Here is a 20,674-nt window from a genome sequence, read left to right on the forward strand (position 1 = left end):
CACCTGCTCACCCACCAGGAACCGGTGTGTTTTGACAAAAGATTTGTGCCAACCACCCTCCCCGCCCCATCTCACCTCCTGTAAGGAAAGGAAAAAATATAAATTATTGCTGCTTCCTTCAGCTTTCAGTGTCTTTTTTTTTTTTTTAGGCCCTTGAAAATAAACTGGAAACTGAGGGGGAAATGGGTATCCGGTGTGTTTTGTTGCATCACTAGAATACATAACAGAAGTCATAATATGTGGAAAAGGAAAATAAGAAAAAAAATAATAATTTAAAATCACTGTGTAACATGTTTAGCAAATGATTTAAAAAAAAAAAAAAAACAGAAAGTCTCTGTGGTTCACGTTTGAAGATGATGTAATCCGAAATGGTTCTTTCATCTTCCACTGCAGTAACACCTGCTCCCCTATAGCCTAAGGGCCCAGGTATCCCCATTGGAGGGCTTTAAGGAGGTCAGATCTGAGCCAGAGAATCTCCGAGCGTCCCCAGCCTGAGCCGGAGGGACCTTATGCCAGTGTAGCTTAAGTCTCTAATCTCCAGGCAGAGGAATTCAGGTCGTCAAGGGTGGCCTCGCAGGCACCTTAGCAGGTGTGTGGCCCCAGGACCCAAGTCTCCCAGCTCCTGGACCAGGATCCTGCCCTGCCTTTCCAAAAGAGGCAAAAAGAATGCAGTGGAGTGCCAGTAACATTGTCCTCATTTTCACAGGGAAAACTGAATAATAATAATAATAATTTAAAAACCACAAGCGGGCAACACTCGACTATAAAACAAAACACCTAGCATTTTAGCACATTGCAAAACACCAAGAGTGGTCCCCCCGGAGTACTGGGAGTACTTTGAAACCCCCAGTCTCATTCATCGTTCCGAAAATATAAAATGGAGCAACTTTCTTCGCTCCCTACTGCGCCCCTCTCCCCGGTGCAGACGCGAAGGGCTGTCCCCGGCCATCCCGCGGCCGACCGCGTGCAGCTGCGACCGTTTCGCCCGCTCCCCACCGCCGCCACCTGTGCGCCGCAGCGCCATCACGGCAAGAAGAGGCTGGGCCCGCAACCGCGTGCCCGGCGGTTTCCTCTGCTGGAGGACGCCTGACTGTGCGGAGCGGATGGCCCTCGGAGAAACCGGGACACACAGGGCACAGCACGCGCGCGCGGGACGCGAGGCGCGCGGCACGGAGGGTCCCTGTTCCGGGACCCGCCCTGCCGAGCGCAACGGAGAGTCCGCAGCCATTTAGACGAGATGAATTTCGGGCTCGCTCGAGGACTTGGCGATCCGACGGAGGGTGGAGACAGGGGCGCTGGGGTGGCTCCCGCAGGCCGCCTGAGGGTCTGGTGTACCCGCCGAGTCTGCGAACCTAGTTCGCGTATGTGGGACGGAGGCCGCAGGGACACCTGCGCTCGCGTGCGTGCAGCGCCGGTGCAGCTCCGGGGGCGCACCGGGTGAGACGGGGGCGAGGGGAGAGGCGGTCGGGGCTTCCCTTGAGCTTGGGAGGCCGTCCCGAGGGGGGCCAGAGGGCATCACACGGCGCCCTTCCTAGTTGTCCCGGTCGTCGCCGGAGATCAGGAGGCCCCCAGAAGGCGAGTACCCCGGTGGTCCCGAGCGTCCGCCAGCAGCAGTCCGAGGCGGCCGGGACCGCGTGGCGTGCTCGGAGCGTGCCAGGGCGCGCGTAAGCCCAGGACCAGCGCGGACCCCGGGCAGCTGGCCCGGGGCGCGGAGGGAAGACGACCTCCCCAGGGCGAGCGCTTCTGGTTTTCCGGAGCCTCACTTCTGGGAAGGGACAGGGAGCTGTCAATCAGCGAGGGAGGGAGCGCACCGGTGCGGGGTGATGTCAGCGGATCAGCTGCTCGACAACAAAGGGGGAACCGCAGGAGAAAGTTGCACGGCGGCGGCGGCACCCCGGAGGCTCGGGGGCGAAGGGAGGGGGACGGCGGCTGCGGCAGCAGCTGAAGGCCAAGGAATGAAAGGGCTGTAGGGGGAGGCAGTGCGAGCCAGCCCCGACTGCTCCTCCTCTTCCTCCTCCTCCTCCAAACTCGCAGGGCTCAGCCCCAGCGCTCGCTCAGCCGCCGGAGCACCCGGAGGGACGGGAGGCTGCCGCGCGGCCCCGGGCTGGGAAGAGTCCCCAGCCGCCATGGACAGCGACGACGAGATGGTGGAGGAGGCAGTAGAAGGTACAGTGATTCTCTGGGACCGGGGAGGCGGCGGCCGGGGCCCGGGAGCGAGGCCGGAGCGGGCGGGCTGCGCCCGGGGCCCCAAGGCCGCCGCTGTCCCTTACGCGAGTGGCCGGCTGCCCGGCTCGGGCGGGGGCCCGACTGCCTCAGCCACGCCGCCGGGAACGAGCGCCGCGCGGCGGGGCGCAGGCCGGGATCCGGGGCTCTGCCGGGCCGGGGGCGCCTGGAATGTCCAGCCACAGCCCGCATCCGCCCTCGGAGTTGCGAACCCTGACCGGCACTGGTCACCCCGATTCGGGCATGGAGGGTGGGGGTGCTCAGAAGGGCTGCTCCCTGAGGCGGACAGGCTCCGCGGAGTGATCCTCCAGCCCCCGCCTTGGCAGGCGGCCCTTTCCTTCCGCACGCTAGCTGCGTCCCGAGACCACCGCGGCCCGCGGCTGGGTCCGTGTCCCCGCGCGGCGCACGCGGCCGGGCCAGGCACGTGGCAGCCTGGGCCGCTCCTCCAAGAGGGTGAAATCATGGCAGGGCCCGGGACGACACTCCCGACCCGGGGCTCGAACGCGCGCCGTCCGGGAGGCTGGAGCCCGCCGCGCCGCCGCCCCGCCGCCCCTCCCCCTCCCGCCGCGCCGCGCCGAGAGCCGGACCCACATTGCTGGGTGACACTGAACTTTGCGAATTCCATGCTGCTGGCCGTGGGTGACATCACCGCCGCGGCGTTGCGCCCTGCGCCCCTCCTGTTCGCCCCCATCCCCCCCACCCCGCACTTCTCTGGCCCCTGGTTTGCTGAGTTTCCCCTCCTCTTTCTTGCTAGTTCCAAAAAACGATGAAGGGGACGTTATACAATCTCGCTGTTTGTGCAGCGAGAGGTTATAATTTTGTAACAGGGAATACCGGGGGGGAAATTCTCTCCTGTCTCTTTTATTCGGTTCTACCCCAGACAGCGTGTCGTGATGTGTTCGGATGCCGTGTGGTATTGCGCCAGAATATGTTAAACCGTGCGTCTAAGTAAATAATGTTTAGCTGCTGGTTGACTTTTATTTTCTAATTAGTGTTAAAAAGTTCTCACAAAAGATAACGAAAAATAAAGTGGCAATGCTGTACAAATGCATAAGGATACATAGTTATTGCTATTCGGGGAGGAATCAATTTTTATGTTTTCATTAACTGCGCTGGCAGAGCTCCCGAAGTTTCAGGATGAGATTTAAGTGGAGCGGGATTTCTGAGTTAGGTATGCATTTGGATGTAAACATTCAAACTTAACAAAAGGTGTGCCTGTTTATCTTCAGGAAAAAAAAAAAATAAATCACAATGTTGTGAAACTCCCAGAGCTGTTTTCCTCTCTAATGAAGAAAGACAGCCTTGGGCTGCCTGGGACCCAGAGACAGTCACCCACTTTCAGTTGTGGACTTCTTGTGCCTCCATATTACTAAAGAGGAGTGCTCCTCCAAGGTTACTTTTCTGTGTAAAAGCGTAACACAAACCCCAGGTCACTGCCCAGGTTAAGTCACCTTTCCCTTTAAGGCCACTGAGAAGCAAAAAGTTAGCCACGGTCCTCGGACTCCTTTCTGGTGGGAACAAGAGCTTTGGAAACTGGTCAATGTTTTTTTGTTTTGTTTTTCATTTTTTTGTTTTGTCTTATTTTTGTGACTGTCCCCTGGGTTAGAAAGAGGAAGGTTTCTTTATCCAAGCAGGAGAGGTTCTGTTATGCAGAGTGATCATATATGTTATTGTCCTAAATCAGAAGACTCTTGGAGAGGAGACAGGGTGTCATTAAGAATTATGTGAGGACCACTGGCCTCAACCCTAAGGAATGTCCTGGGGAATCCCAGACACATGGTCACTCAGTTGTACCAACAAGTCAGAAGAGTGACACAGAATTTTTTTAAAAATAGCTGTTAACCACATCTCAGGCTCAGACTTGCACGGTGCCTGGGGCATGGCAGGAGCTGCACCCGTCAGCTTTCCTCCAGCCAGGGTTGGCCCGTTTGTGATGGTCTTCGCTTCTGTCCCACACAGGCCTGAGGGACTGGCATAAACCACTTCCCATCTTCCCAAAGAGAAGCCAGCCTGGACATCTTCTCGGTATTGAAGTGCCAACTAACCCATCTCTCTCCATAAACAGTAGTTTCATTGTCACAGCTATTATTACCATTGCTATAATTGTTTAGTTCTCATTAAGTACAGGCTCTGTGCTAAGTGTTTTGCAGACATTATCCATTCAGTCTTATGAAATGGGAACTAATATTAGCCCAGTTTTACAGAGGAGGGAACTGAGATACATGGAAGCACAAAACCAAGGACTCTCAGTGAGGGGCGTCACAGGTGTGGACTCCCAGGGTGCGCCTCTGCCATACCACGCTGTCTCCATACTCCTCTGTTTTTTAAATTTTGATGAGTCAGTGAAGTATCTAAAAGGTACTTCATATTAGAATCAACAGTTAAGTATTATCTCGGTACCATTCTTTATTGGTTAAACGTTTTGGAGGGTTGTTTCTGATCCAGTTGAGTGTCTTTCAGGAAGCATATTTTTGGAGAAAGATAACTGAACTTACAGTCTTTGCAATAGGAAAACTTTCTCTTCCTCATGAAAAACTTAGGTGGGAGGAGAAAGTTGATCTCTTCAGGACTTGAATTTCGATGTCTTGTGAGGCAAGTGTTCAGCCTAGTGCGGGAGTTGAGCCTTCCTGCATTGGAGTGAGTGCCTAGATACACGGCTCAGCTTTGGCTCTCGGTTCCAGTTTCCTTGCTAATGCAGATCCTGGAGACAGAAGTGGTGACTCAAGCAGTTGGGCTCCTGCCACCCATGCGGGAGACCTGGATTGTGTGCCTGTCTCCTGGCTTCAACTGAAGCCCAGCCTGGCTAATGCAGGCATTTGGGGAGTGAACCAGTGGATGAGGGGGCTCTCCCTCTCCCCTCCCCACCCCGCCCCTCTTCCTCAGTCTCTCTCTTTCTCTGTTGCTCTGCCTCTCAAATAAATAGTGTTAACAAATGTCTTCCATAGCCCATATATTTTGGCTCTCTGCTGGGCAGGTTGTAGCTAGGGAGAAGTTCTAGACTTGGTGTGGATGACTCCCCTGGGGCAGGTGGGCGATGGAGGGTGTGTCCCAAGGGAAAACTCTGTGTACCTGCTTCTGCTGTGCTCCCTGGCTCCCCTGGGAAGGCAGCAAGCCCTGGGCCCCAAAGAGCCTGAGAACTCCACCTGACCAGCTGCTTAAAAAACACTTCGAGGCTCCTTGGCTCCGCAGAGAATGATGTTTAGTTTTCCACTGTTTTCTTTGGGGCCTTTGGAAACAAATATTTGTCACTGTGTTTATTTCTTTGTCACCCCATAGAAAGATAGAGGAATGCAGTGTCGTCCCTAATATCATTTTAAAGAATTGTGTCATGTCTCTATAGATGCATTGACATGGTTGAGAGAGAGGAAGGGATAGTGACTTCCAGCTTAGGGAAGGAGGTAAGGGAAGGCTCTCAGGAGAGGAGGCATAGGGTTGAGTGGAGAGGGAACCTTAGTGAAGACACAGAGGCAGGGAGTTATGTAGCTAATGCCCAAAGCAAAAGCATCCAGTTCTGCTGTGGAGTGGGAACTGGGAGGAGAAAAGTGCAGGGTAAGGCAAGGAAAGGAGGCCGGGGGGTGGGCTGAGAGCAGGGGCTGTGCAGGAAGCCACAGAAGCTGCCGGAAGTGGTGGGGCTCTCGAGAGCTGGGAGTGACAGCATTGGAGCTCTCTGCTCCAGGCAGATGGCCAGGAGGGGTGAGCAGGGCAGGTGGAGAGGCTGAAGTAGCAGGTGAGGGTGTCCCCTCGGGGGCTCTTGCAAGAGTCTAGGTGTGCAGTTGTGAGTGTCTGGAAAAACAGAAAGGCCTAGAAACCTGTCAGAGATGCTGAGGGAACTATCAGAATCGCTGAACAAGGAGCTGGAGTGTAAACAAGTAGCTCGGCATTGCACTGCCCCAGCATCGGCAAAATATTAAGAATATTTTCTTACCAAGCGCTCCAAAAATCATGTTCTAACAAGCCTGCTCATGCTCTGTACCTGTGGAAAATGCATGCCAAGTATACCGAGCTTGTCCATGTGGACTACGTGTTAAAGCTATGCCCCTCACCATGAATGGTGGAGCATTTTCAAAAGAATTCTCCTAAGCTTACAGAATTATATTTTTAACATTGTACAGTTATATCTTTAACAGCCCTTGAAAATGCATGAGCACAAGTGCATGTCCTTTGCGTTACAGAATAAGCTTGCCTTTTGTGATTCTTTTTTTTTTTTCAAAGCAGTGTTCTAGTCCACAAAACCAACAGTGTGTGAGACAGTCTCCTATTCTGCGGAACACACACACACACACACACACACACACGCAGAAGTGTGCACGGCGTGCATGCTCAGATCTGTGCGTAAGCCCGAGGCGATCAGCAGCTGTGTCTGATGTGGAGGGAGTTTCTTTTACTGAGAATCCATTCCCTGCACAGAATACAGGCCTGGCTTTTGTCCGGGGAAGGAAAAATGCTTGCTTAGAAGTAAGTGACAGGGAAAATTTTAACTTTCTATCTGTTCTATAGAACAAAGCAAAAAAAAAAAAAATAAAGTAGCGTTAGGAACTGTTACTTTTCTCCTCCCTGTCTTTAACTTCTATAAACATTTAAGATACACTGTACAGTAGCTGGGACAGCATTATAAACACAGGGCAGTCATTCAAGTTAATTTTCCCTGTTGTTTGGGCCTGGTGCTGGCCCTCTGTTTAGCAGGAACTGGCCCGGAAGGCTGTTGGCTGACTTGGCGCATTTTCTGAATTGATCTCAACCAGCGCTGGGAGGACCAGTGTTTGTCTTTGAGTCAGGGAACACTTGGGAGGGACAGGAATTTGCAACCAGGATATGCTGTGGAAATCCTGCTAGTCCTGTCACAATGATCTTAGTCCTAAAGCCATCTGCTTTGCTACCAGAGGCCTGGGGAGTCCCAGCTTTTTAAGAGGTACTTTCTTCCATCAGGACATCAGCAAGGAAAAAAGGGTGTTCAGCTACTTTGCCCTTGTCTGGAGAGAATGGGAATTGAAGGATTTGGGGGAGGGGTTTGCAGTTTTCATCAGCACGCTCAGGAGTGGTTACTGTGTCTCTTGGACAAGGCAGGTAGTCTCGGCATCCTCATCTATAAGGTGGAAATTTGTGAGACTGTTGTGAGGTCTGAATTTGAGAACAGGCAAGCATATAAGCCACTGCCAAAATGCCTGACAGGTGCACAAGAGTTCCTTCTCCGTCTCCCAGTATTCCTCCCCATGACACTGACTATACAGAGGAGAGATGAGCTCATAACTCCAAATATAAAAAAAAAATTAATGAGATAAAAATATTAAGTACCTGATTTGATCAGTTCATACTGTGTACATGTTTTGAAATGTTACACTTCATCCCATAAACATGTACAAGTATTGTAGGCATTTGGGAAGTGAATCATTAGAAAAGATCTCTCTTCCCCTCTGCCCCATCTCAAATATGAATAAATAAGTAAATGATTTTAAAAATTAAATCAACTATTCCTGATGTGACAAAATATTACATGATCTTATTGTCCCTACGGCAGTTGAAAAAGAGTTTTATCAGATTCACTTGTAGCACTGATGTTGGAAGGAGAGGTGAGGGTACAGTAACCCGGTATCTCTCTCTCTGTTTTTGTTGTTGTTGTTGTTTTTTGTTTTTTGTTTTGTTGTTGTTTTTTTGTTTTTGTTTTTGTTTTTGTTTTTGACAGGCAGAGAGGGCAGTAAGAGAGAGAGACAGAGAGAAAGGGCTTCCCTTTTCCATTGGTTCACCCCCCCCAATGGCCGCTCCAGTGATGTGCTGCGGCCGGCACACCACGCTGATCCGCAGCCAGGAGCCAGGTGCTTCTCCTGGTCTCCCATGCGGGTGCAGGGCCCAATCACTTGGGCCATCCTCCACTGCGCTCCTGGGCCACAGCAGAGAGCTGGCCTGGAAGAGGAGCAACTGGGACAGAACCTGGTGTGCCGGCACCACAGGCGAAGGATTAGCCTAGTGAGCCGCGGCGCTGGCCTCTCTCTTTGGTTTTGTCTAGTCCCTTTGTATGTACTGTTTGGCTTGTGACCACTGTTTTAAATATAAAGTTCTACAGCTGGGAAAACTGCTTTGGGCTAGTCAGTATTCAAGGTGGAAGTCTTGAGTGATCACAGTCTAATTTCTGGTTCCTTTGATTGACCACATCCCTCTCCCTTCCTCTCCCTCTCCCACTCTCTCTCCTTCCCCCTCTCCTCCATTTCTCCCTGTCCCACAAGAGCTTAAGGTTCCCTTCATTATCCTGTTGGCAGAGCTATTGAAACAAATATCCTTCTTGTAGTGCAGTTGATATTTTTGTTGTCATCTCGGTTGGGATCAGCACTGTCCTCTAAGTGCTTTTAGTGCATTAGGCGACACTGTCGGTTTTCTCCAGTGTCTAAGTCCCGTTGCTTTGAGTGTGCTTGCAGTGTTTTATTCAGAAATAGGACAGCATGGCTAGAAGGTGGCAATGAAGGTATATTAGAATTTTAGAACTTTTCCTTGTACATTTATGTCCATGTTTGTGTTTATCATAATAATTTCTCTTGATCTAAAGAATCACAAAGTTGATTAAACAGTAACTTTTAAAAAATTGATTCTTTTTTTAAAAGATTGATTTATTTACTTGAAAGGCAGAGTTACAGAGAGGCAGAGGCAGAGAGAAAGAGAGAGAAATGTCGTCTTCCATCCACTGGTTCACTCTTCCAGTGGCAGCAATGACCAGAGCTGAGCTGATCCAAAGCCAGGAGCCAAGAGCTTCTTCCAGGTCTCCCATGCGGGTGCAGGGGCCCAAGGACTTGGGTCATCTTCCACTGCTTTCCCAGGCCATAGGAGAGCTAGGTCAGAATTGGAGCAGCCGTGCCCATATGAAATGCTGGCACTGCAGGCTGCAGCTTTACCCGCTATGCCACAGCACCAGCCCCAGTGTGTTATTCTTTATAAGAGTGTTTACTTATCATCTTTCCAGGGTATAATATTCTTTTATCATACTACAAAAAAAATCATTTTAGGAAACTGTTGCATTCATTTGGTTTGTTTTCTTTTATGTCTGTGAACCATCTGGAAGCCACATTAAAGTGTTTAATGTCCCTGCATTGTACACAGTATTTAATGTTTGCATACCTTTTTCGTCCATGACCCAGGTTGTTAATTCAGCAAAATGTCAGTAGAGCAACCAACCGCCTTTTACCCACCTCTGCAAAACTAACTCTCCAGAATAATTGGCCAACACCAGTGAGGTGACTCCTGGGTTTTGTGAAATACGCAGATAGCAATAAAGAATCTAAGCAGTGACTGTTTATATTAGGAATATTAGAAAATAGTGGCCTATGATCTGAAAGAACCAGAGGTTTAAAGACCAGTGTAGTGGCTGCTGCTACTCGGTGGGAGGCGGTGTATGGTGAGAGTGTAGTTACTAGGCATTCAAGGCTGATCAATTTTGTAAGGCAAAGCCATAAGTTCAAGGCCTAACTTAAGTGTATGTGCTTGCAAGAGGAGGTGTATAAATATTAGGTCCATTTTTGAGCTCTGGCCCTCATTGGTGGAGCGTCACATGTCACCCTAGCATTTCCAGGCTGGTGAACAGTTCTCCACTTCATGCCATAGAACGATACATAAAATCAGTTTGCCTAGGGTTCCAGAATTGGATCATTTATTTCAAAGTCAGTGTATCTGGTAGTAGACCATCACAGCATGATCTCAACCACATTTCAGTTGAGCACAAGAGATAGGCAACGTGAATTTCAAATATGCAAAGTATTGGATAGGAAAGTGCTTGGAAAATTGTAACATGCCCTGTGGATGTTATTACCAATCACAATGCCCAGTTCCATGTCAAATGCACACTTAAAGTTCAAGTTGGGCCGGCGCCGCAGCCCAATAGGCTAATCCTCCACCTAGCGGCGCTGGCACACCGGGTTCTAGTCCCGGTCGGGGCGCCGGATTCTGTCCCGGTTGCCCCTCTTCCAGGCCAGCTCTGCTGTGGCCCAGGAGTGCAGTGGAGGATGGCCCAAGTGCTAGGGCCCTGCACCCCATGGGAGACCAGGAGAAGCACCTGGCTCCTGCCTTCGGATCAGTGCGATGCACAGGCCTCAGCGCACCGGCTGCGGCGGCCATTGGAGGGTGAACCAACGGCAAAAGGAAGACCTCTCTCTCTCTCTCTCTCTCACTGTCCACTCTGCCTGTCAAAAAATTAATTAATTAATTAAATAAATAAAGTTCAAGTTGTTGGTCCCTCTGATGCGGACCTGTCCATTCATAAAGTGCCCGAAACAATCAAGCCCATGTTGCAGACGCAGGTGAACTGAGAAACCTTTAGGTGGGCACTGCACCCTCACACCAGGGAAGGGACCCGAGGGTGCCTAGGACTGTGGGGGCGGGGCTGCCACCGGCAGGGGAGGCTGGTGATGTTAAGGTTTGCCTTGTGGTTCTCTTTCTGCCAGGGCACCTGGATGATGATGGATTACCGCACGGGTTCTGCACCGTCACCTACTCCTCCACAGACAGATTTGAGGGGAACTTTGTCCACGGAGAAAAGAACGGCCGAGGGAAGTTCTTCTTCTTTGATGGCAGGTAGCACTCTCTGTTTTGCATTGCTTTGCCTTGCTTGGGGGTGGGAGGGGTACCAAAATTGTTTCACTGTTAGGGATGATGCTTGCTCGGATGTAAGAATTCAAGTAAAAGTGTTCACACGACGCATAGGAAAGGTGAAAGTCACCCCAACGTGTCGGTGCTGCAGTGGCGGCTGTGGGGACGCAGCCTGAGGCTTCTCTCTGGTCTGGAGGGGTGTGTTTATCAAAGGGGTCTTCTGCCATGCCAGATCCAGGGACCCCCATCCCACATCAGCTGATTGCATGGCTGCCCCGTACTTGGAGGGACTGACCGCTCATTCAAGTGAGGTGTCTCGATGCAGTCACACAACAGGGGTCGTTTTGTCAGCAGGCAGCTGGCACAGTTTTAACCATGACGGGCCCATGCCAAGCATACTGCATACTGCGCTGCACCCAGGCCGTGCGCCCCACCCCCACCCCCCACCCCGGTCACGATCTAGTCTCTTGGCGGCCTGAAGGAAGGTGTCTCCGCCCACACCCCAGCGTGTTCCCTCTCCTTAGGTGATTGCTGAAGAAAAGACTTAGCCAAGCTCCTCAAAGCCCACTCAGTGCAGTCCCAGTGGCAGAACACAGATAGGTAGACGTTGGAGGGCACAGCAGCAAACTCAGGCCTTTGTGTTTGTCGACAGGGTAATCGGGTTTGGTGTGTGGCACTCCCAGCTGATGCCGGGACAGGCGTTTCCCGTGGCTCACCTCTTGTTCAGATCTTTTGTCACAGCAGATTTGCTTTCACTGTGCCTTCACCCGCTGTATGGGGACACCATGTGTGGCAGAGGCCCTTTGCCCTCTTGTGTTGGGGGCAGGGGGCAATGACTGGAGGCGATGGCCTTGCGCTGGTCCAGCTGTTTGGCAATGACCTTTAAAGCCTGGGAGCTTCAGAAGCATAGAGTGTCCATGTGAATTCCTCGAGCCTTTGGAGGGGCTCAGAGGCCTGGAAGGGCCCGCTGTGCTCAGGCCAGTTGGTTGGGTAATCCAGGAACAGACTGAGCCAGAGAGGTTACAGGATCCTGTTTGACACTGCCCCACTTACTACTCCTACCATTGACAAGTGGCCAAAGCTTCCCAAACCTGAGAATTTCTGTGGGAAAGGAAACATCTACGCTGACACTGAAGGTTGCCCTTAGCACTGGCGTGTGCACTGTTTTTAAAGATGCTAGCTGGTGCAGCGGGTTAAGCTGCCACCTGCAACACCAGCATCCCATAGGGGTGCTGGTTCGAGTTCCAGCTGCTCCACTGCTGATTCGCCTTCCTGCTGATGTGCCTTGGAAAGCAATGGAAGATAGCCCAAGTACTTGGGCCCCCGCACCCACATAGAGATCCGGATGGAGTTCTGGGCTCCTGGCTGCAGCCCGGCCCAGCCCAGGCTATTGTGGCCAATTGAAGAGTGAACCAAAAGATGGAAAGGTCTCTCTCTCTCTCTGCCTCTTCTTCTCTCTCTCTGTAACTCTTTCAAATAAATAAAACTTAAAAAAAAAAAATTAGAAGAAGAGGAATGGTATTGTTCCTCAGGTTTTCAATTGATATAAAGAAAGAAGGGCAAAAATAAAAGCCCATTATAGAAGCTTTGTAAAATTGCATTTTAATGACTGGTTCCAACCTTCTCTATCCCATTGACCCCCGACTTTTCATCTCATCTTTTTAAAAATATTTTTCATTTTTATTTGAAAAGCAGAGAGATAAAGACAGAAACAAATTGCTTCAGTCTGCTGGTTCACTCCCCAAATGCCCACAACAGCCAGGGCTGGCCAGGCAGAAGCCAGGATCCCAGAACTCCATCCAGGTCCCCCATGGGGGTGGCAGGGACCCAAGTACTTGAGCGGCCTCCCGGGGTGCACATTAGCAGGAAGCTGGATTGGAAGCGGAGGTGAGTCTTGAACCCAGGCACTCTGATATGGGCTGTGAGCATCCCAAGCAGCATCTTAACTGCTGCACCAAACACCTGCCCCTTCCCTTTTTTAATCAGAGCTTTGTTAACAAACTATGGGTTTTAGCTTGTCAGCATTTTTCTTCCTTTCTTTTGCCCTGCTGTGAATACCCGAAGAGGCTCCTTTCAAGATGCTGATGGCAGCACTTTCTTCTCCCATGATCCCTTTAGCTTGCTCAGACGGAAACTTTTTCCTGCCCCGTTTCCATGTCAGTTTGTTTATAGCTCTTTTTCTTGGAAGTGTTGTGTTTCTTTTACCCCTTCTGGCAATGATTCTTTCATTCATTCAATAGTATATACTCACACAAATATTTTAGTTCCCTCTGTACCCAAGGAGAGAGGCCTTCTTGATGGCAGGATCTGTGGCTGTGACCTTGTGTATGCCTCAGAGCACTTTCCTTTAACTTGACACTAAAGTAAAAAGTCTTTGCTGGACAGTACAGGGAAGAATTTACCCAACACACTGTCCCTCTCACACACACATACTCACGATTTAAATCTGATAGTCGGATGAAGATGGCCAATAATGGAGGGGCTCTTGGGGAGACATTGTTGCAGATTTGTGTGGTAGTGGCTACCTGCTTGCCTCACAGACCTGATGATACGCTAGACTGAGTTTCTGAACCAGGGTGCCGGGAATGAGATCCATGTTCGCCCCCAGGGGCTGATTGCACAGCCCAGTGGGTAGCCAAGTGGGGCCTGGGGAATTCTGAGCCCCGCCCTTCTCCTGTCAAGTGGGTCACTTCTGGCCCCAGGCAGCTTCCTCCACTTCCTCCAGAGTATTGTGCAAGGGCACTGGGTCAGGTGGAAGCAGTCGCTCAATAACTGTCTATGGCCTGGAAACAGATTCCTTGACTTTTTTCTTTTTGAGACACCAATCTACTCAACCCACTTGTAGAGACGTAGCTCAGATAGTAGAACGGAAGTAGGATAGCGTTAGTGAGCACCTCGGGGGCCTCTCCTGGTCCATCTTTAGAGGCACGGAGGGAAGAAGTTCCGTGCCCTTCCTTTATTGCCTGCGATGAAGCACCATGGTGACAGGATCTCAGAAGATCTCCATCATCTCTCTTAAGTCTGAGACTGATCGTCTGCTCCTACATGTGGTGAAGGGAAGACATCTGGGATTTGGTCCCGTGACAGCACGAAGGCTGTGAGGTTTACCAGGTCTTCCTGGGGGTGGGACTGGAGGAGTGGATATTCCTAATGGAGCCAGTCCTTGGGACATTTGCATTTGTCTATTCGTTTTTCCTCTCTGTGAGCTCTCCTGATTTCTGGAGTCCGATGCGTTGGGTAAAATTAAGCGAAATCTAACGTCCTTACTTCAAGCCTTTGGCTGAAATCAAGGTTGAAAGACAAAGGTGAGGAAATAAACACATTTCTTTGTGAAGAAAAAGCTGTTTTAAGCTGTAGTGCTGGTGTATGTCCCCTGAGAGGCTTTGCTGTAGGAACTCCTGTTTAGAAAGAGAGAAGAAAAGCACAAAGTGTAGTAACAGAAGATTTGGCCCAGTACATTCTAATCTAATACCAGAGCAGATTTATGAGGAAGGCTCCAACAAATGTAAATTGATGTCAAGAAAATTCTAGAGTCAGTCTTTCCCTTAACATAAACTATGATACACCTGAATAAGAATTTTAAATATTCAGATTACTGGGAGTAATAGCCAAATTAAAATTTTTAATCAAGTTCCTAGATAGAAGCAGAGTATTTTATATTATTGCAAATATAGCAAATGCTTGGTAGAATAGAAAATTTTAAAAAGTACAGAGGCTGGCAATGTGACATAGTGGGTAAAGCCACCATCTGCAGTGCCGGCATCCCATATGGGCCCCAGTTCGAGTCTTGGCTGCTCCACTTCCAATCCATCTCTCTGGTATGGCCTGGGAAAGCAGTGGAAGATGGCCCAAGTCCTTGGGCCCCTGCAGCTGCATGGGAGACCCAGAAGAAGCTCCAGCTCCTGGCTTCGGATCGGCACAGCTCTGGCCATTGCGGCCATCTGGGGAGTGAACCATCGGATGGAAGACCTCTCTCTCTCTCTCTCTGCCTCTGTCTCTCTGCCTCTGCCTCTCTGTAACTCTGCATTTCAAATAAATAAATAAGTCTTTTTTTTTAAATACAAAAATGTAAAAAGAGAAAGTTATTTTTTTTGCAACTCGCACCCTATGCTACAGAAGTCAGCATTGTTGGCAGCCAATATGAATATCTCAATTAAATATATTCAAGATAAAAACTGAAATAGCTATCTATTTCTAAACCAGCTTCAGTAGCCAAAATATGCACTGCTTACCTGTCTCAGCCTTAGAGTATTGCTCGTTGTGAAACAGTCATCAGGATCTAGTCTTTCCTTTATTATATGGCAGAGTCGAAAGCAGATCAGGCAACTGATTACAACCGGCTTATAGGGCAGAAGCCTGAGTCAGAACACTCATCTCTTACTGCATGAAACCGTTCATCCTACAAATAATGGGAAAACTAACCTGTTCTTTAAAATTAGCTTTTCAAGTAGATCTTGTTTTCCTCCCCCTCTTTTTTGAAAATTTATTGACTGATTTGAGATGCAGAGAGACAGAGAGAGCTCCTATTTGCTGGTTCACTCCCCCCAGATGGCCCCACCAGTAGGGGCAGAAGCTGGAAGCCAGGAACTCAATCCAGGTGTCCTGTGTGGTTAGCAGAGATCCAGCTACTTGAGCCAACACTGCTGCTTTAGGAGGAAGCTGGCATCAGGAGCCGGAGCCAGGGATGGAACCCAGGCACTCTGAGATGGGAAACGGGTATCGTAACTGCCAAACCAAATGCCTGTCCGCTCCTCCACTTTTTAAAACAACATTTAAATTTTTGATGTTTATTTTTATTTGAGAGAGAAAAAGAGACAGATATCTTCCACCCATGAGTTCACTCCTCAGATACCTGCAACAGCTAGGGCTGGGTCAGGCTGAAACCAGGAGCCAGGATCAGGTCTCTCGGTGGGTGGCAGGGACCCACGTACTGCTGCCTCCAAGAGTGCACATTAGCGTGAAGTGGAGGCAGCACTTAGACCCAGGCTTTCCGATATGGGACGCAGGGGACGCCCCACGCAATGGTGGCTTAACCCACCGTGCCACAGCACCACCATCCGCCCCCCTTTTAAAGGAAACTCCCCTAAGATGAACTAACTGGGGCTTCTTAGCATCTCTGAGATCCTGAGATAAAGGTGTTTTTGGAGCAAGGCAAAAGGAATCCTTTGTTAGTGGGATCTGAGTGGGTCTGGCACGAGTGAGTTGGCTGGGGTACTGTGGAGTATTATGAAAATATTTAGCATTCCAAATGATTTGGTGTACACAGCTCTAATTTTCCTAGCAACCCCCCGTCAGGATATTAATTTTAATGTATGTTTCCTTAGTTTTCATTTCAACTAGGATTTATGGACCCCAAAGGCAGAACTTCTCAAGATCCTAGAATGGTAACAAGAAAGAGGTATTTCCCAGTGCAGTTTGACTTTCTTCAAGTGTGGGGACTGTGGAGTATCAGAGAGCCGGGCAGCTCTTAGCCTGAGATCAAAATGAGCTCATTTAGTCACTTTCAAAAATCATACTTGCGTGTATTGTTGATGCTCTCATTGACATGCTGATTAGGTTCAAGGCAGTTTCTGCTATGTGACTTCATTCTCTTGTGCCCAAATCTGTTTCTGAGGTTGCTCTGCCACACTGATGTGCCCACTTTGGGGGGGGGGGGTTCCCTGTGGATCATCACTGGCCAAGTCACCCAAGCAAGGGCACCCGTGGCTGAGCTGTTGACAAGTCCACACAAGACTTCTTGTGCCCGGATTTAGAAAGAGCTTGCTCACGTTGTGGAGACACGAGCATCGGAATGGACTTGTGACGTCATGTATTCCAACCGCCCACACAAGGCAAAGGGCCCTTCCATATTCCTGACAGTAATCCAGCTTTTTTTTGCAGTCTTAATTGAGGCAAAGGATTCTGTGACATGCAAGAAGAATGGTAGTGGAAAACTTTAAATATCTAGTATTTGTGCAATGCTGGACACATTGCCTTCAAAACAATCTATGAAGTACAAGAGTACTTCAAAAAGTCCATGAAAATGGGATTAAAAGATAAATTTATTCTGGTACCAAAAATTTGAAGTGATACACACAAAGAGTCTTCAAAAAGTTTGCAGAAAATGTATCCTATGAACAAGCTATGCATGGATTTCAACATTCTTTTGCACCAAAATGAGCTTATCTTCTAACTCTTTTTTTTAAAGATTTATTTATTTATTTGACAGAATTATAGGGTGGGTGGGGGGAGAATGAATCTTCCATCCAATGGTTCAGTCCCCAAATGGCCACAATAGCTGGGGCTGAGCCATGCTGAAACTGAGCTGGTAGCTTCTTCCAAGTCTCCCACATGATGCAGGGGCCCAAGCATTTGGCCCATCTTCTGCTGCTTTCCCAGGCACATTAGCAGAGAACTGGATCAGAAATGGAACAGCCAGGACTCGAACCAGCACTCATATAGGATGGCGGCACTGCAGATGGCGGCTTTACCTGCTATGTCACAGCATTGCCCCCACCCAGTTCCTTTAAAAAATTTATTTATTTGAAAGTCAGTGAGGATGGAGGGACAAAGAGAGAGAGAGAGAGATTCCATCTATTGGTTTACTCCCCAAGTGGCCGCAAAAACCAGGGTTGAGCCAGGCCAAAGCCAGGAGCCAGGAGCTTCATCCAGGTCTCCCATGTGAGTAGCAGGGACCAAGCACTTGGGCCATCTTCTGCTGCTTTCCCAGGCACATTAGCAGGAAACTGTATCAGAAGTGGAACAGCTGGTACACGAACTGGCACCCATGTGGGATAACGACATTACAGGTGGCCTCTTTACCAGCTATCCCACAACGCCAGCCCTTTCTAATTCCATTTTCTGTGTACTTTTCTGAGAACCCTCATAGGTTTCATAATCCCGTTTTATTTATGAAGAAACTAAGGCACAGAGTGACTGAGAAACTTGCCCAAAGCCACCTAGAGAGTAAGGCGTGGAGCCGAGAATCAGCCTGATGTCGATTCCAGTCCTCTTTTCACTCCATCTCCTGCCTCTGCTGTCCAGAGGCAAGGAGAGCTGTGGTCCTCGCTGCCTTCCTTCTGGGCCATGCTTTAACTTTACCTGAGGTCCTTCCTTAGCTGTAACTGTGAAAAGTTCAAAGGAGCCCTAGGTGGAACTCAGTATCTTGTAGGGGTCTCAGCAACTTGGCAGGAGTTTGACCTGTAGACGGAAGGTTTTCCTTAGCACGCAGCTCAGCAGGGTCAGGCCAGCTAGTTGGCCTCCCCTTTTCTGTTTTCTTGTTTGTAGGGCATCTAGTAGGTGCTCCGGGGGAAGAAGCAAGGATGATGGTAGTCTGTTTCCATTATCATTGCGACTATGCTTATTTGTTGGGAACAATGGAGAGGTGAGTGTCTTAGTCAGTGTGAACCCTGCCATAGCAAACCCCATGGTCTGGGTGGCCAGACCAATGGTTTGGAGGTTGGAAGTCCAGGAGCAAGGCACCAGCAGGTGCAGTTTCTGGGCAGCTCCTCCTTGCTTGCTCACATGCAGAGAGGAGAGAGGGGGAGAGGAAGAGTGGGAGACAGAAGGCAGGGTCTCTGCTGTCTTATCCTAAGGGCAGCACCATGGGGAAGACTGCTCCATCCCTAAGAACTGATACTAAAAGGAATTTTTAAATGAAAATACAGTACTATTTGAATAAAATGCACATGTGCCAGTGCAGATAAACAATTGTAAAACTTCTCCATTTCTTTGTGAGTTAGCTTTCCTAATTTGTTTTTATGACTGGAAATTTAACACTAAGCCAAGAGCTTTGATAAAATGGTGAAAAATGATCTGTACTTGTGCAGAGGAAGAAATTTAATTAAAATTGATATTTTAATTTCCTCCCTGTTTTCTAGTTGTTTAATTCAGATGCTGGTGCCAGAAAAATCCAACAAGTGAAAGACTGTTTTGTGGTTTCTTAACCAGCTAAGGAAGTCTTTTCATACTTTCCTAACTCGCAGACTGTTCCTGTCTGATTCATATAAGGAATACTATCTGCCCTTGAGTAACTGTTCTCGGCTCCCAGCAGAAGCACCAGCTGCATATCTGCTGTGTTTATATGTTGGGGAAGGAATGCGTGGATGTCTACTTCTGATTTGTTCCTAGGAAGGACTTGCACTCTGGTAGAGAAACAAGACCCAGAAATGTCACGTCCATAAAGACATGTCGTGTTCTGTCGTAGCATGACTGGCTCCTGTGTGTGATGTGGGCTGGATGGGGTCAGGGTGGACTTTGTGGGGAAGCAGGTCTGCCTTGGAAGGATGAGCAGACCCCTGCTTAGGAGGCTGAGGAACAGACTTGCTCCAAAACACAACCCTGGATCCACCTTTAACAAGACAGATCGGAAAACACCTGCTGTGTACCTGCTTTCCCAGTGTGGCCAGATGTGGGCATTTTAACAGCCAGTCACTAGTGCCATGTGCTCATAGTTGCTTGTTTTCTGGAATAAAAGATGGCAGAAATCTGAAGGTTGTTTTTGTTTGGAAAGAAGAGAGAGAGAGGGAGGAAGCCAGGGGAAGATGGGAGGGGGAAGCAGGGGAGGGAACGTGACCCTTCACTTTTTGCCTGAATGTGCCCTCAGGGATTTGAATGTGTTTTAAGATGGTGAGCAAGGAAGAACACAGTGTGGAGGCTCAAGTAGAGAGAAGTCACCGAGGACACACACATGAGCAGAGGATTCCGAAGCAGGACTCGGCACACTCTTTGTGTCCAGGGTCAGAGAGTGGAAATTAGGCTTTGCAGGGCACATATGGTATCTGCTGCAACCAGTCACCTCTCTGTAGTCGCATGAATGCAAGCAGTGCACACAGCCATGTCCCAATAAAACTTTATTTACAAAACTAGGCAGGAGGCTGTGCTTTGCCAGCCTCTTCTGGAAGAAAATATAAAAAATAAAGGTAGCATCTTGAATGCCACTCTGAAGAAGCTTTTGTTTTATGGCCTCAGAGACGGGAGGATTGCAAAGACTTACATTGCTATTTCCCTGGAGAACCTAGTTCAAGTGTATAACATGCCCCTCTTGCCATCACATTCCATCCAAGTCATCATTAAATGTTGCCTAGAAAACTAAGCAGTGTCCTCAGGCAGATGCTGAAAGAATAATGCAGTGAGAAGTGCCCTAGGAATCTGCATTTCTGTGCCTTAAGTCAGTAGAGGGGAGGGAAATAGCAGCTTCTGCACGTAGGAAGAAATAGTGTCATGACGCAGGTGGGTTCCGCTGGTAAGGTAGGACAAGCCAGGATAGCATGGCTGGAGGAAATACGTGTAAGTCCCGGAGATTCTGCTAAACTTCATTTGTAAGACCTATGCCTTATAGATGGGATCATAAACCTGAGAAATACTGGCAGACTAGTCCATAGGGGGTAGTTCTTCCCTAACACACACGGGGACATTTTGAATGCTGTTGAGAATCCAAGGTCCATAAGTTGCCAAAACTAGCAAATAAAAATCGAGGGCACTCAATTAAATTGACATTTCAGATAACAGCAACAAAAAAATTAGGGGCCAGCGTTGTGGTGTAGCAAGTAAAGCCACCACTTGTGACACCGGCACCCCATATGGGCACCAGTTCATGTCCCGGCTGCTCCATCCAGCTTCCTGCTAATGGTCTGGGAAAAGCAACAGAAGATGGTCCAAGTTTTTGGGCCCCTGCCACTCATGTGGGAGATCCGAATGACGTCCCAGGCTGCCAGCCATGGCCTGGCTCAGCCCTGGCCCTTGCAGCCACTTGGAGAGTGAACCCACAGATGGAAGATATCTCTCTGTCTATCTCTCTGTCTCTCCCCACCCCCATAAGTCTGACTTCCAAATAAATTTTTAAAAATTCTTTTTAAAACATTAGTATAATTAGGTGCCATTGAATCTTTGAGACAAACCCTACTAA

At 49.2% G+C, this 20,674-nt stretch overlaps 1 protein-coding gene across 1 annotated transcript in view; it reads left to right on the forward strand.

The window, feature by feature from the left end:
- Positions 1-1,327: 1,327 nt before the first annotated feature.
- SETD7 (SET domain containing 7, histone lysine methyltransferase) overlaps positions 1,328-20,674 on the forward strand; it is a 48,963-nt gene continuing 29,616 nt past the window's right edge. Inside the window, exons 1-3 of the mRNA XM_017347335.4 lie at positions 1,328-1,437; positions 2,035-2,166; positions 10,644-10,773. Of these exons, the coding sequence (XP_017202824.2) occupies positions 2,127-2,166; positions 10,644-10,773 (170 nt within the window). The 5' untranslated portion in view covers positions 1,328-1,437; positions 2,035-2,126. The remainder of the gene's footprint in view (positions 1,438-2,034; positions 2,167-10,643; positions 10,774-20,674) is intronic.

Source organism: Oryctolagus cuniculus, chromosome 8 (assembly GCF_051225735.1).
Source record: "Oryctolagus cuniculus isolate XC-2025 breed Fujian yellow rabbit chromosome 8, ASM5122573v1, whole genome shotgun sequence".
Taxonomy (NCBI): Eukaryota; Metazoa; Chordata; class Mammalia; order Lagomorpha; family Leporidae; genus Oryctolagus; species Oryctolagus cuniculus.